At 44.3% G+C, this 14,947-nt stretch overlaps 1 protein-coding gene across 3 annotated transcripts; it reads right to left on the reverse strand.

Moving 5' to 3' along the window:
* Positions 1–10,239: 10,239 nt before the first annotated feature.
* MIS18A (MIS18 kinetochore protein A) lies at positions 10,240–14,878 on the reverse strand. 3 transcript variants are annotated; one of them, XR_012589020.1, is made up of 5 exons: positions 13,934–14,878; positions 13,786–13,852; positions 13,222–13,344; positions 11,873–12,002; positions 10,240–11,166 (listed from the first exon to the last, which is right to left on the reverse strand). XR_012589020.1 is itself a non-coding variant. In XM_074600781.1 (5 exons), exons 1-5 carry the CDS (start codon positions 14,703–14,705, stop codon positions 11,086–11,088), a joined length of 1,137 nt encoding a protein of 378 aa, XP_074456882.1. In that variant the 5' UTR covers positions 14,706–14,828; the 3' UTR covers positions 10,240–11,085. The 3 variants fall into 3 exon arrangements, 1 of the variants encoding a protein (XP_074456882.1); XR_012589018.1 differs by having other exon boundaries at positions 11,873–11,955; positions 13,934–14,828; XM_074600781.1 differs by having other exon boundaries at positions 11,873–11,966; positions 13,934–14,828.
* Positions 14,879–14,947: the final 69 nt, after the last annotated feature.

The raw sequence follows: 14,947 nt of genomic DNA on the forward strand, positions 1-14,947 counted from the left end.
TCTATTCTCAAGATTAAAAAAATGTGTCTTGTTCAGTTTTGCTTTTTCTTTTTCGTAGAAAGCATCACAGTAATAATAGCACATCATCCCCAAGGAAACTCCAGGGAAGTAACAGATGAGAGTCCTACGGATTCCATTGTGGCTCCGTCTTAACAGTTTTGAATCTAAACAGTATTTATTCAACAAACCCACGCCTCCTACCTCCAAGTAACGAGGCAGGGCAGCTGGCAGTCTCCAGCTAGCCTGCAAATTCATCTTGAAGAGCAAATAGGTGAAGAAAGGCAAAAAACTCGCAGCACTACGTAGCGAAAAACCGAAGTCTAGAGTGAGCAGAATGAGCTGGAAGGGGAAAATCCTAATTGTCACTGCGAAGCAGCAGTGAAATCTCTTATGGAGATGTGCCCTCTCCCGGCCTCACCAGGAAAGCATGGAGGGACCACAGGTGCCCGGGGGGACACAGGCATCGCAGGGAGGTTTGGGAGCCTGTGTTACTCTGCTGTGGTACTAGCAAGCGGAGAAATGAAATGGGTATCAGCCTGGCAGTTACATATTAACAAGTCATTTGGGTCAAGATTTAACTAAGTAGAGGGGCTGCCCAAAGTTCAGCTCCCTGGGTGGCCGTTGAAGCGCTGGTTTCTCATAAGTGCCGGAGCACCTGAGCCTGAAGCGGGCTTCGGCTCCTGCGATTGCATTTGGACAATTGCCAGCAGCTTGGAAGTCACATCTCCTATTTGGATGCTTGGAGACGGTTGTCTGAACCCAGCTTTCATCCCTGGTTTTGTAGGGTTTTTTGTTTGGTGGGGTTTTTTGTTGTTGTTGTTGTTGTTATTGCTGCTCTTGTTTGTTTGTGGTTTTAAATTGAGGCCCGGGGAAGGCTGTCTATACCCAAGCCCTGCCAGATGGACCGAGCCCTGGCTGCGAGCCCCGTGCCTCTTGGGGGCTGCTCTGAACCGTGCCACCCACGCAGCTGCGGCCCAGGGACCCCACACAAACCCACAGCCAGCTCCAGACCAGGCCTATCTTACACTTTTCCAGCCATGCAGCATCCTTTATTTGAGCACATCGGTGCATAGGAGTTGCCTTACTGATTCTGTTAAGAATCATACCTTTCCCTTCCTGTATGATTTTTGCCTAGCTTGCAGTCCAAACCACTGACCCCTCCTGTGCTGCCAGGCTGAGTGTCTCTGCATTAACAGATGTCTGTTCCTCAGGGATGAACTAACAGACAACAACTTCTGCGCCCTGAATAATCTAAACAGTTGGAACAGTTAAAATCTTTAATGAAATAAAGCCTATTTTGCTATCCTTAAGACATTCTTCTGCCCTCTTCAGTATCACCCCCCCCCTCAAACCATGGACATCAAGGAGGAATGTGGTCTTCCAGGAACAGCTCTCCCTATGCCCAGCGCAGGAGCAGCCTCCCTGTCCTAGCCCCTGCTAGAGTTAGTGCCCACTATTTAATTCTTCCACATCTGTGCCTGATCCTCTCATAGCAAATTTTTATTGGAAAAGAAAACTGCATAGAAAATTATTTTGGAACGTTAAAAGTGAAGTGGCTTTACTAACAGAGGGGGTTCATGTGATGTTATACAGTAACATAATGTCATTTTGACAGTCTGGCACAGCTAAAAGTCAGTCAGAAAAGCCAAATGCATTTCAGGTTTTTAATTCCTTATTGTTTGAACCTCCTACTAGCTGTGCTGAGAGATTTGGGAAGAGTTTTCTCTCAGTTTACAAAAGCTTTAAAACAAATCTTCTCTGTCATCCTAGTATAAGCACTAGCCCTCAGGGGCTAGGGGGGAAATGTAGCTTTCACACCAGCAGGGAGTGAAAACAAGGGGATCTTTCCTGATTTATGTCCCCAGCGCTTTTGTCCTAGCAATAAACACAAAGCCCTGTACTATAAAATTACATAGGTTTGGTCTCCTGGGCGACTTGGCTGAGCTTGGAGTTTTTGTTAATTTAGAAGAAAACACGATTGTGTTTCTGTGCTCGTTTTCAAGCTGATGTCAATGCTCCACTCCTCTGGCCACACGGTAGGAAGCCATGGGAGACATATGGAAAGAATTGCCTGGACAGTGTCACACTACTTGGCATTACAGAAACAAGCCTTACTTCTATTGTAGCCCCGTAGCACTGTCAATACAGTGTCACCATTGCTGTTAGCAGGCCACAGACATTATCGCCATGAGAATATGCTTTAAGGGTTTGAGAAACATGGTAGGACCGGTCTGGTCTTGAACTTCTTTAGCTTGGTTTTAGCTTTAGATTAGTTTTGTGTAGCTCCAATTATTACCCCAAAGCGTTATACCATATATGTTCAGGGAAAGAAGACGACTTCCCCTGGGTTGAGGAGGATCTAGTGAGGGATCAATTAGATCAATTAGATATTCACAAGTCCCTGGGCCCCGATGGGATGCACCCGAGAGTGCTGAGGGAGCTGGCGGAAGTCATTGCTGGGCTGCTCTCCATCATCTTTGAAAGGTCCTGGAGAACAGGCGAGGCTGAGGACTGGAGGAAAGCCAATGTCACTCCAGTCTTCAAAAAAGGCAAGAAGGAGGAGCCGGGGAACTACAGGCCAGTCAGCCTCACCTCCGTCCCTGGAAAGATGATGGAATAGCTCATTCCAGGCATCATCTCAAGGCATGTGGAGGAAAAGAAAGCAATCAGAAGTACTCAACATGGATTCACCAAGGGGAAATCGTGTCTGACTAATCTGACAGCCTTCTATGATGACATGACTAGATGGATAGATGAGGGGAGGGCGGTAGATGTGGTCTACCTTGACTTAAGCAAGGCGTTTGACACGGTATCCCACAGCATCCTCATAGGGAAGCTTAGGAAGAGCGGGCTAGATGAATGGACAGTAAGGTGGATAGATAACTGGTTGAAAGACAGAACTCAGAGGGTCGTGATTAGGGGCACAGAGTCTAGTTGGAGGTCAGTGACGAGTGGTGTTCCCCAGGGGTCAGTACTGGGTCCAGTCCTCTTCAATATATTCATCAATGACCTAGATGAGGGGATAGAGTGCACCCTCAGCAAGTTTGTCAATGACACAAAGCTGGGAGGGGTGGTTGACACACCGGAAGGCTGTGCCGCCATACAGAGAGACCTGGACAGGTTGGAGATTTGGGCAAAGAGCAACCTTATGAAATTCAACAAGGGCAAGTGTAGGGTGCTGCACCTGGGGAGGAATAACCCCATGCACCAGTACAGGTTGGGGGCTGACCTGCTGGAGAGCAGCTCAGCTGAAAGACACCTGGGAGTCCTGGTGGACAACAGGATGACCATGAGCCAGCAATGTGCCCTCGTGACCAAGAAGGCCAATGGCATCCTGGGGTGCATCAAGAAGAGTGTGGCCAGCAGGTCGAGGGAGGTCATCCTCCCCCTCTACTCTGCCTTGGTGAGGCCGCACCTGGAGTACTGTGTCCACTTCTGGGCTCCCTGGTTCAAGAGGGACAGGGAACTGCTGGAGAGGGTGCAGCAAAGGGCTACAAAGATGATTAGGGGACTGGAACACCTCTCTTATGAAGAAAGGCTGAAGGATTTGGGTCTCTTCAGTCTGGAAAAAAGAGGACTGAGGGGGGACCTTACCAACGCTTATAAATACTTAAAGGGTGGGTGTCAGGAGGATGGGGCCAGGCTCTTTTCAGTGGTGCCCGGCGACAGGACAAGAGGTAATGGGCACAAACTTGAGCATAGGAAGATCCACCTAAACATGAGGAGGAACTTCTTTACTTTGAGAGTGGCAGAGCACTGGCACAGGCTGCCCAGAGAGGCTGTGGAGTCTCCATCTCTGGAGACATTCAAAACCCGCCTGGACACGTTCCTGTGCAACCTGCTGTAGGTGACCCTGCTCTGGCAGGGCGGTTGAACTAGATTTATCTCCAGAGGTCCCTTCCAACCCTATGATTCTATGATTTTGCTAGCCTGTTAACATTATATTACTGAATTTGTAGACCAATCAGAAAGATGTGTTAGCAGTCAGCTGCTTGGAAATGTGCATAAATAGCACCAAGCTGTCCCAAGAAACCCACCCACTACCAACATCAGCACATGACCTTCTGAAGAACCTGGACACTGACAAGTGGCTGCACCATCCCATCTGAGGAATAAAAAAGGCCCTCCACTGCAGGCCAAGGGCACATAGGTGAACATCACAACAGAGAAGAGGGGGGAGAAGGTAGAAAGTCTATATAATGGTCTTAATTTTATTATTAATGGGAATTAGCAATAATTGGAAAATTTGAACAGTAGGTGTTGATATCATTGTAAATAGATTAATAATAGCTGCTTGCTACTATTTTGACTGGATTGCTAAAGCAATTAATTTCACCAACAAAGCATTCCAATTTTTCACTCCATATGGAATGAACACTTGGGTCCTTTTGAGTGTAAAATTATCAGTTTGTGTGTAGATCATATGGATATTGAAGAAAAAAAACCTACTCATACTTAGCTCCTTTTGCTATTTCTTCTCTTTTTTTTTTTTTTTTTTTTTTTTTTTTTGTTCACTGGGAATTTTCATTAACTGTTTTTCATTGACTTCCTCTTTTCAATTATGGAACGTTTTCTGCAATCCTTTCCTGCCCTGAAGACTTGCGAGAAGAGTTTTGAAAGAATCTGCTGCCTTGTTCATATAGAGGACTTGACATGCATCTGCACCACAATGCCTGCTCTGGTGGGTGTCCCCGCTCCCCAGGTAAACTCATTTTGTGAGAATAAGTTATTTTATTCCAGAATCTGCTGTGTCAGTTTACTCTCCAGTAACTATATCTGTCAGTTTGCCTGCATACACAAGACCTAAAGGAATCCGATGTTCAGATCTCTCTAGAACTGATTCAGGTGCTTAACTCTTTTTGGAATCACACTTCTATTTTCTTCATGCTTACTCCCACAGTATCGTGCTTTCCTGTCAGGATATTATGTGCCAGTTTCCTTTTCACCTTCTGTTCCTGTACATTTTCTCCAGTTCAGGCTCTTCTTCAGCTTTTCTCAATCTTACCAGCTGAAAAGGAAAGAGGCATTGATGGAGGCAGTTTTCCAGCTACTGGATTCTCAAAGCCTAAGTGTGGACAAACTACAGGGCACTATGGACACTAGGGGTTCCCGCCAAACAGTTCACCTCTACTTTACGCATGTACCTCATGTCTCTAAATGAGGCAGACACCTTTAGTCAGGCAAGAAGCCTCTTTCCCTGTCCGTGAAGGACACGGGGACCCTAACCTCCTGATCTAGAAACCTCAGTCAAGGGTTGTTCTCCTTTCTTGTGAGCATTCTGAGGACATTCAGTACAGCAATAAGACTGTCTCCACCTTCATCTCAATCCCTCCTGCCCCCAATTCTCTTCCCCTTCCAAGTCCATCCCACCTTGAGTAGCAGTTCTGTTTTGCACTTGCACTTCTTTCCTTGTGTCTTTTCAGCCATCTTGCTTGGTCTCTTTCTGGGAAGGCCCAGCTGTATCCATGGTGCTTTAAGATTAACAGCAGCAATTACATTTCCAGCCCACTGCTAGTGCTATCTGCAGGACCTCTACTCTACTGCATCTTGCCATACAGTGCAAACCTAGCTGTTCCCTATGCTTTTTTGCAAGCCTTTTTTTAGAGCAGAAATCACATCCAGATAAGAACATTAGTTGTTGCTTACTTCCTACTCATCTCTACTGTTTTATTACCAAAAAGTTGAACAACAGCCAGGAGAGTTTGAGACCCTCATCTTTTAGACATCTCCTGAAACCAAGAGCTATAATTATCATATGGATTAGGCAGGAACTACTACACTCCCTAAAAGAATATTGCCTGTTTGGGACATGTTCCCAGAAAGGTATGTCTGGCCTCTGCTACAGTGCTAAGTTTGGAAAACTAACAAAGCCAATCTCTACCTAATTTAGAAATCTTAGCCTAACCTGAAATTTTGGCGCAATAAAAAAAATAATAAGATCAGTCTGTGGCTCTGTCACCTTGGCAATCCTAACCTCAGCAACTTGACCAGTGTCATCTGTAAAGACAGCTGGGAAAGGCCACCAGGTGCCAAACTCAGTGTGGAGCTTGCTAACCATCGTTGTTGGATGCTCTACGTTCTTGTGCAAGAAGGTGAGATTGTCCTTATATTTGTTCCCTCAGGTTTCCTAGGCCTTTATGGACAAACATGTCTGTGCTGCTAAATGCTTTACAGCCCATTCATTACTACAGCTACATGACTACAATGCAACAGCTTTACCCCAGCTTGAGAAGAAGTAGGCTAGATTTTGCCCACATGGAAAACCGAAGCATAGTGCGTATTTATGCTCCCAGCACATGCTATTCAGAGGGCTATTGTCAAAGTTGACGCGCTGCTATTTTACAAGATATTTACCACCAATGGAAGTTCTGACCAATGTCCTTTGAAGTCATAGAAGCATTTCTGTCAAATATCAGTTTGGGAAAGAAAGCCATTAGGGACAGTTTTAAAGTACAGATACAAACTTCCTCCATACTAGTATATAAGAAAGGAGACAAATGATCGCTTTTTCAACCAGAAAGAACCCCCTTTTTTTTTCCTGCACCAGTAGCTAGTTCAGCAGGTGCTAGGTGAGAAGGTTCCTGTCAGCATTACCTGGGGGTAAAGAAACAGATGTGGGGGTGGGGAGGATAAGGGGTTTTTTTGGTTTTAAGTTAAATAGTTACAGAATATAACCAGTATTTCAGACACACTGACACTCTAGCAAACAGCGCTCTACTGTCATAAAAGGAACGCTAGGACAAACGAGAGTCTGAGTCACACATTAAAATCTGAAATTAGGTACTCTGAAAAAGCATTAAGATGAGAAACCATTCAAAACCTGCTCATCTTCTTGAATGTAACCTAAAGTCTAGCTCACCTGCCGTGACAGTGTGCTCCACAGACAACCTGATGTTTATCTCCCATAACCCCGCCCAAGCGATAACCACCCGTGGTGGTCGTAATGGCTGCGTCTAGTCCTGATGGCAGCATCTGACTCAACGTGGCTTCGGGGAGACAGATGAAAATACAATAGCCAAGGGCTAACTTGAGCAAGGCACCCACGTAACCACAATACCAGTACTGTTGTCGACATGCAAATATGACTATAAGGCAATTATCTTACCCCCATAAATAGTGAACAGCCCCAAGAGCCCTTTGAGCTCTCCTCTACGGCAGTGGGCTGCACGCCAGGATCTCCCCTTGAGTAGGGACGCCCGCTCAAGGTTACTCCTCAAAGTTAAGAAAGAGATTCCTTGCCGCAACAGATTCTCTGTAAGTGACTAATAGCATGCTAAACTTTGAAATCTCAGCTAAGTGATACAAAGGATTGATTGTGCATATATAATCCTTTAGACACAAACCATTGACCAAGTCTGGGACTAGGACTGGATCCAGTCACACCTAGACTCCTCCCTGAGAAGGAGTTTAGAAAGCAAGGGGGTCATTTCTGAACCTCATGACTCAACGGGAGGGTCTCTCTGACAGTTCTGTCTGCCTCTATGCAGTAAATAACCAAGTGTACCTTCCCATCAAATCTTGTTAAAACTCTCACGTTAGCTATCAAACTTTGTTAAATCATTACTTTGTATCAATATATTGCTGCTTCTCCAAGTGAAGTGCATCACTCCTTCCGCAACACCTGTCCATCCCCCCCTCCAAAACAGCTTGTAAAAGCTCTGCTCTCATGTAAGTTAATTCCCAGTTTTCATCTTTCCTAAACACATACAGGTTTTTTAGCACACCTGTAACATTTTTTGTGTTTCCCACTTTTCTTCAATTGACAGTTCCATGATGTGTTTATTAATAAGCTACAGAGAACACATGCAGCATTATCCATCCTTAAATACATTCTTTGTGCGGCACGTATTGTCTTCCTCATTCCTTCCCTGCTAGTGGATTCTGTACACGTGAAGTTTTGCTTGCAATTCTTATCAGAGTTTTGGGGTGGTTTTCAAGACACAGGAAAGTGTTTTAAAGTTGGAATCGGGGGATACTGAAACCTCAATTTTAATCCTCTGAAGATACGTATTTGATGTTATACCACTTTCTCTCTCTAAAGGGCAAAATTGGAGTGAGCTACAAAGTATTGTTGTACTTGAACTAAACCCCTGCCAGAGTTAACTACACACAAAATTAAAGAACTCAAACGAAGTGGTATTTTCGCCCCTGCCAGCACAGAATGCACAAACTGCCTAGGACAAGTGGAAGGAAGTGCACCATTGAGCACACAGATTCCCCCAGAGGAGAGTTAACCTTCCTGTTTACTCTGCCTTCAAGAGCAGAAACCAAGAAACTGGGTATAGAGGGAACTGTCACCCAGCATCAGGTACTGCTTATTGAAGAAGGAGCAATACCTTTTACATGTGGCTATAAACTGTACATCCTGCTGACACACTAAAACTTTGCCACTATATTTGGCTGGGGAACAACTACAGCTTCTTTAATGTTTAAAAATTGCTCAAGTGTACCATCATACACATTTATACATTTAAACACAAAATTCTCTATTATATTACCTTTAGCCCACTTAACTACACAAGATACTAGCTCCCAGTTGAACTTCACAGTAAAAAAAACCCTATTTCATCTTCTTGGAACAACGTACATACCCGAATAGACCCATTTCCCCATGCAGATATAAATATCTCTGCATCCTTATGAAATTTATTCTAAATTTAGACTGTTCATTACACACCTTAGCAAAGCAGCAGCTGGCAACCCTTGAGAGTGTGGAAACGCTATTTTAAGAGTCTGTTGTGTTAATGTACTCGAGATCCCACCTACAATATGCTAAGAGACATTGTTCTAAATATACATTGATGCCAAAAGCAGGTATTTAATAAAGATATGGAAGACCCTAACACTAAGCCAAGGCGAAAAATGGTTACTTAACACACACTTTTAAAATGTGTTACCTACGTCTGTTCCATCGCAGGAACACACGCTTTAATCCAGATTATTTGTAGTCAATTCTGCCTTTGAGTTCAGGGACATAATGGTGGGATTGGTTTTTGGGTTCCTTCTTCAGCAGGTATTTTTCCCATAGTAGCTAGAAAAGAGGGATAGTTATGGAATTTGCATGCTTTCCTTAAGATAAGCAATCATTTCTTATTTTGACTACTTGCTTACGTATATACATTTTACTTTCGTTACACATAGTAGCAAGATATATAGGAGGCAGGTGCTTGGAATCTACCTAAACGAGCCTCAGAAGGAACTCAGCTGGTGAATCTACTTAGGGAACTCGCTCTGAACCACAGCTAGCAGACCTCTGTGTTTAACCGAGGAACATATTTAAAGCTACAGGTGGTGCTTGAGGCCAGCAAACCTGGTTCTTTCCAAAGGTAGATCCAAAACAGTTATTTCATAATATAATGGAACAAATACAAAAGTCCACTTAGAAACTACCTCCAGGTTGATAAACCTATTCAGTCTTCCACCTCTAACATGCCAGTAATTTGGATAGGGAAGCATCAGAAAAACATGCAAGTTTATTTTTGCACCTTTGCGTCTTGCTGCTACTTTGTTAGAATACAGATGTAAAAGATTATGCTGTCTTGTCTCAATACAGTCTCAATCTTTGGTTAAAGAAATTGAATACATGTTCATCTCAAAAAAAAAAAAAGTCTACAGAAATCTTTATGGGCTTCGGTCCCTGCTCCCATAGCTGTCCTTAACAGAAAAGGAAAACCACATGTTAAAGAAAAAATACGTATGTATCTGGGAAAAGCATTACATCTGAAAAGGTAGGTCTATCAAGCCCTCAGCTGTTAACATTACCAACAAAAACTCTGTATATAATGAGAAACATCAACCAACCTTCAACTGAAGGGCAGAGCGTTCTCTGGTTCTCTTCAGACATCCAGGATGAAGTCTACTATGTCACTTCCCTAACAAGTTTTTGGACATTGGTAAGAAACTGCCTCAAAAGTTACGCTGGAGTAATTTGATTAGAAGGATTAGTGCTTTTAACAATTCCTTTGGCAGGTATGCAAATAACAAAATGTTTTAGTTACCCAAACATGAAAGAATAGAAGACTCATCACTACAGGTTAAACTTGAATACTACTTCAAAACAAAGCAGCAAATAGAGAAGAAGAGAAGAGGAGGGGGGGGAAGAATCTTTTATGAGAGAAACAGCACCTACCAATGGGGGAGAACAGTGGGAAATTCATTCTAGGTTTTTGTAGAAAACTTGAAGCAGTAAAATTAAGTAGTGCTAGGTAACAAAAAAGACCTTTTCAAAATTATTCTTCCTTTAGACTACAACTGCTTGCTTTTATTTAAAAAAAAATACTTTGGACACTTAAACTACATAAGAAACACTGATAATTGATTAAATACACAAAAGACCAAAGACAAATAACTGAAGTAACTGCATTGAACAACAAAATAGTGACAAGTGTTCTTAATCAGCATTTTTATTCATTGCTCAAATACACACCAAGCTCTGCTTAAAGGTGTGCTGCTACCAGCCGCCTTTACTTTCCTCCCCTTGAAGCTGTAATACATACGATCTTCAATACTGCATGGAAAGCCATTTTACCTAGTGCTTTTAAAGCCTTCTTTCACATTACATTTTAGCCCCAAGGTCGCAAAAAAAAAAAAAAAAAGAGAAACAACCAATAAACCACCCTATACACTTTCTGTGCCATTCCCATCTCTGAGCGCAGGTCAAGCAAAGGCTGTGGAGAAAAATGACGGGTTGCTCCTTCAGACATCACAGGTGTATTTTGATTGGTTTAGGAAAAAGAAGCACACCCAGTTCAGTAGATACTGAGTAGCAGGGAAGTAAGGAGATAAATGCTTTACTGTCAGAGATAACAATTTAAATAAATATTTACATTTAAACCAAAAATCTACAGAAATTTGATTTTAAAAAAATCCATTTCTTTCTGGCATATCCTTTCAGCAGAAAAGAAAGGAACTCCTTGTCTATGGTGAGGGCCCATAGTCAGCATTGTTCTACTGCAGCATGAGCCAACAATGTCTTTCAGTTCTTTGCACAGCTTTTTCAATGTTCCCACAGATTCCAGAGGATTACAAGCACAAATTTCACACAGATCATTCTCCTGTGGTTAAACTTCATGCATGTAAATTCTTTCAGGCTTTATTGTGAAGAGAAGCTATACTTGATTCAACCGTAGTCAGTCTTGTCTCCAGAGCCTTTAATACAGTTTCTGTCTGTGAAGTAAACAGGGAAAGATACCTGGTTATAAACAGAACTTGCCAATACAAAAAGCAAGCGTACACGTGAGTGCTCAAATTCGATCTTGCATCGCCAATCCTATTTGATTCTACTCCTGCTACTTTCATAGTGTGAAAGTTCACTCAACTCTAACATTAACTCTCCGTACTCTCAAATCTATAATTGTCTTCAACATTGGTGTCAGCTCCACACATTCAGCTTTTGCTAGACAAGCATCAGCTTTGAGAGCTGACTTCACTGACAGTGTTGCTCCCAACTGATTGCTACCTGCAATCAGAAGTTTTCAATAGATAAAAATGTCAACTTTGTATTGAAATACTACATAACAAAGTTACAGAAAAAAAGCATTGTCAGTTTACATGAAAGACAGAAGAGACACGACTAAAAGTTGAGTGAAAATCTGCAGAAATGCATCAGAACTAGAAATGAAATTTCTAATTACAAACATAGATAAGAATCTAAAGCTGTGCTTCATAAAGTGCGAATTACCGTTAAAATTGAAGGAAAAGTTACTGAAAATCTGGCATAACACAAAATATTAATAGCATGAAGTATTACAGCATATGTTAAAACCCACAGAATTGATTTGGATTAAATAAGCTGTTTTGTAGAAAATATTTAAGGATATTAAGATTTCATAAAGGTGATTTAAACAAAGAATGGTATAAGGTTAAATCTTACCCTTTTTAGCAACTCTTCCAAGACAGCTCGACTTTCAAGAGTTAAAGGTTCCTCATCAGTAAGAGCTTGCTTTTCTGAGGATCCTAGAATGTAACTGATACGCTACAGTTTAGATCATGCACTTTTCTCTCTGAAGGCAAAAAAACAAATGTAGGACTCATCCATTGTTCTCAATGATTACAATTAATAAGCTAGCAAAGTGGAAGCATGATTCCAGCAACAATTAAAATACCTATATTTGGTAATCTTGTAAACAAACTGTACAGTGGAATGAAAACAATTTTAAGCACAGAACTACCAAGACACCACTGCTTTATGAAAGTTAGAACTCCAAGAGACAGTCGGGAATTCTGGTGCTACAGGATACGATGAAAAATTACGCAGACATTGAGAATACTGTAGCACAAGCTGGGAGAGCCAGTAATCAGCATTACTGGCCAAGAAAATGCCATTTTGTCACCATGTTAGTGTTTCACAGAATTTTACTGACATGGAAAAATCAAAGTATCATAGCTGTGGAAAGAGGAAAAAAAACCTGTCCAGTTTAGGAAGGTGAACATCCACATAGATACAGCAATATAAACTATAACTTAAAAAAACCAGAAACATTCAACCTATCCCAGATAGAAATAAAGGTAACCTATCTCTGTTTACTAGGGTAATGTTTGGATAAAAGCACTCTGGTGTGGAGACTTAATTAAGGATATAGTTATTGAAGAGTATTTTAAGACCACTTTTAAGTGCTATAAACCAGTTAAAACCAATACAATAGCACATCTTCACTTTCTAGACAGGTTTTAACTGTAAGACAGTTAAGTGAGTGCCTCAAGCACACATCAGTTTTAAGATCTGCTTTTGCCTACCTTAGCAAGGAAAAAGCAGACTTGACCAGTACAGGTCAGACCTCAACTACAGATCTGCTTAAGCTCCTTTCCCCATCTTCTCTGCTGACATTTATTTCTAATATCATACAAACACGCCTATTTGGTAGTACCAATGACCACAGGCTCATTTTGTCTGAAGCAGAGCACATACTTAGCCTCTTCTGATCAAACATGAAGGAACCCACCCATCTACCTAGTGTTATTATTTTCTTGGGTGGTATGCAGTTTCACATACAAAATTCAGCCCTTTTCTTTTTTCTAGGATTTGTCTAACATCACACAGATGATGTTCCTCACGCTTCAGCACTATGATCCTAACAGCAGTAATAGAGAAAACCACTCCGGAACAAAGCAGCAGTAACAGCTACCTTTAGGCATGCCAAAAACATTAAGAGCATTCCTCAGTAAAATGTATGGTGGGTAAAGTATAGCTATCAGGCTTATCAATAAAAATCCTGCCTTTACCTTTCAATTGAGTCAACATTGAAACAGAACAAATCCCTCTTGTAGTCAAGATGCTTTGGGGTGCATCTATAGATGTTGCCGAGTGTCACTGAGCAGCCAGAGCAGGATAATGTTTCAACCATGCTGTAAGTAAAACATGTAACATTTATTTAGGAGAAAACAAGAAGCAGCACCTCTCCACACCCCTATTCTAAAAAAAAAAAAAGAGTAATCCACTATGATTTTTTTTATTTTTCGAGTATTCACTCCTGCCGTACATACTGTAATTACGAGCACTCATTTTTTCAGCCTGCATTCCCAGCGGCTCCTCAGGCCGGCTGACCCCAGCAAGACTAACACACAATAAGCATTTTGCACACACTGCCCGTTAAGAAGCGTTGCGGGCCCAGGCTCCCCGGCCCTGCCCGGGGGAACAGGGGCCGCCAGCACCTGACGGGACGTTTATCCGGCTTTTCCTCAGCGCCTTCCCCGCGGCCCCTCGGCAGAGGGAGGGCAGGGCGCAGGAGGGGACACCCACACACACACCCTCGGGGGCAGAAGAGGGGTGCCGAGGCCGGGCCTCACCATCCGCACTCGCCGGGCCGCTTGGAGAGCTTCCGCTCCGGGTCCACCGAGACGTTGTCGGCCGCACCTGCGGAGAACAGGGGAGGGAAATGACCAACGGCGGCCGGGCGGGATGGTGCAGGGCGGGACGTGAGGGGCCGGGACTCACTGCGCAGCAGGATGCAGCCCCCCTCCTCGTCGTTGGTCACCCAGCTCAGCGTGTCGCCCACCGGCCGCTTGCAGCCGCCGCAGAGGAACACCATGGGCAGCAGGTCTCCGTTCTCCGCCTGCTGCTGCTGCTGCTGCTGTTGTTGTTGTTGTTGTTGTTGTTGCGCTTGTTGTTGTTGCGCCTGCTGTTGCTGCTCTACCGGCTGCTGCTCTGCCGGCGCCCGCCCGCCGGCGCCTGCCTCCAGCGGCAACAGGGAGGAATCCAGCTCCGCCACCAGGCCCGGCGGCGAGAGCGGGAACGGGCTGCCCGCCATTGCCTTCAAACCGCCGGAAGCGGAAGCGATACCGACCCGCTGACCGCCGCGGCAGGAGGGGATGTGAAGGGGGGGGGCGGGAAATACTGCGCGTGGCTCCGCCCGCCGCGCGCCCTGAGGCACCGCCCCCCAGCCGTTAACGGACGTTAACGGCCGGTGTTGCCCCGTCGCCGTGGCCGCCGGAGGCTTGTTCTTGCCGCCCTCAGCGACGTCTCGGGGGGTGCTCGAGGGCTGCCAGCGGTGGGGAGGCAGGGGAGAGATGGCGGTACGCGTTTTGGAAGCTGCCTTGAACCCAGCTGGCGCTTTTTGTGCTGCGTTTGATGTACCTTGCTGCCCGGCCGTGCGTCCCGCCAGGCCCGCCTTCCCTCCCTGAGGCACGGGCCGGCGCCTGAGCGAGCAGCCCTGGCCTCCCCGGCTCCGACGTAAGCCCTGGGCTTCAGGGATGCAGTCAAAACTCATCCGACAGACGCGCCCGAGGGTCTGTTTCACGTTTAGCGTGAGCAGTTTGAGTTCTGTGCACCCCAGTGAAGCATGTACGAGTGTGTTTGCTTAGGCACAAGGCTGCTGTGGGCCAAACGCCTTCCCCTGGTCTGCCTTCCTCTTGATTGGGAGCCTGCCGTCCCATCCATTGCCTTTGGGGTGGAGGGAGTGAAGAAGTAGCAAAGCAAAATGCATGTTATTCCAATATGGCCGTTATTTAT

The sequence above is a fragment of the Larus michahellis genome, chromosome 1 (genome assembly GCF_964199755.1).
Source record: "Larus michahellis chromosome 1, bLarMic1.1, whole genome shotgun sequence".
Classification (NCBI taxonomy): Eukaryota; Metazoa; Chordata; class Aves; order Charadriiformes; family Laridae; genus Larus; species Larus michahellis.

Bases quoted from the DNA above. Each gene is read 5' to 3' on its own strand.
- MIS18A (XM_074600781.1), bottom strand. From the start codon at position 14,705: ATGAGTTTTGACTGCATCCCTGAAGCCCAGGGCTTACGTCGGAGCCGG. The intron at 11,967-13,221 runs GTAAAGGCAGGA...GTAGCGTATCAG, and splicing joins AATGTTGACTCAATTGAAAG to TTACATTCTAGGATCCTCAG. The intron at 11,167-11,872 runs GTAAGATTTAAC...TTTACTTCACAG, and splicing joins TGGAAGAGTTGCTAAAAAGG to ACAGAAACTGTATTAAAGGC.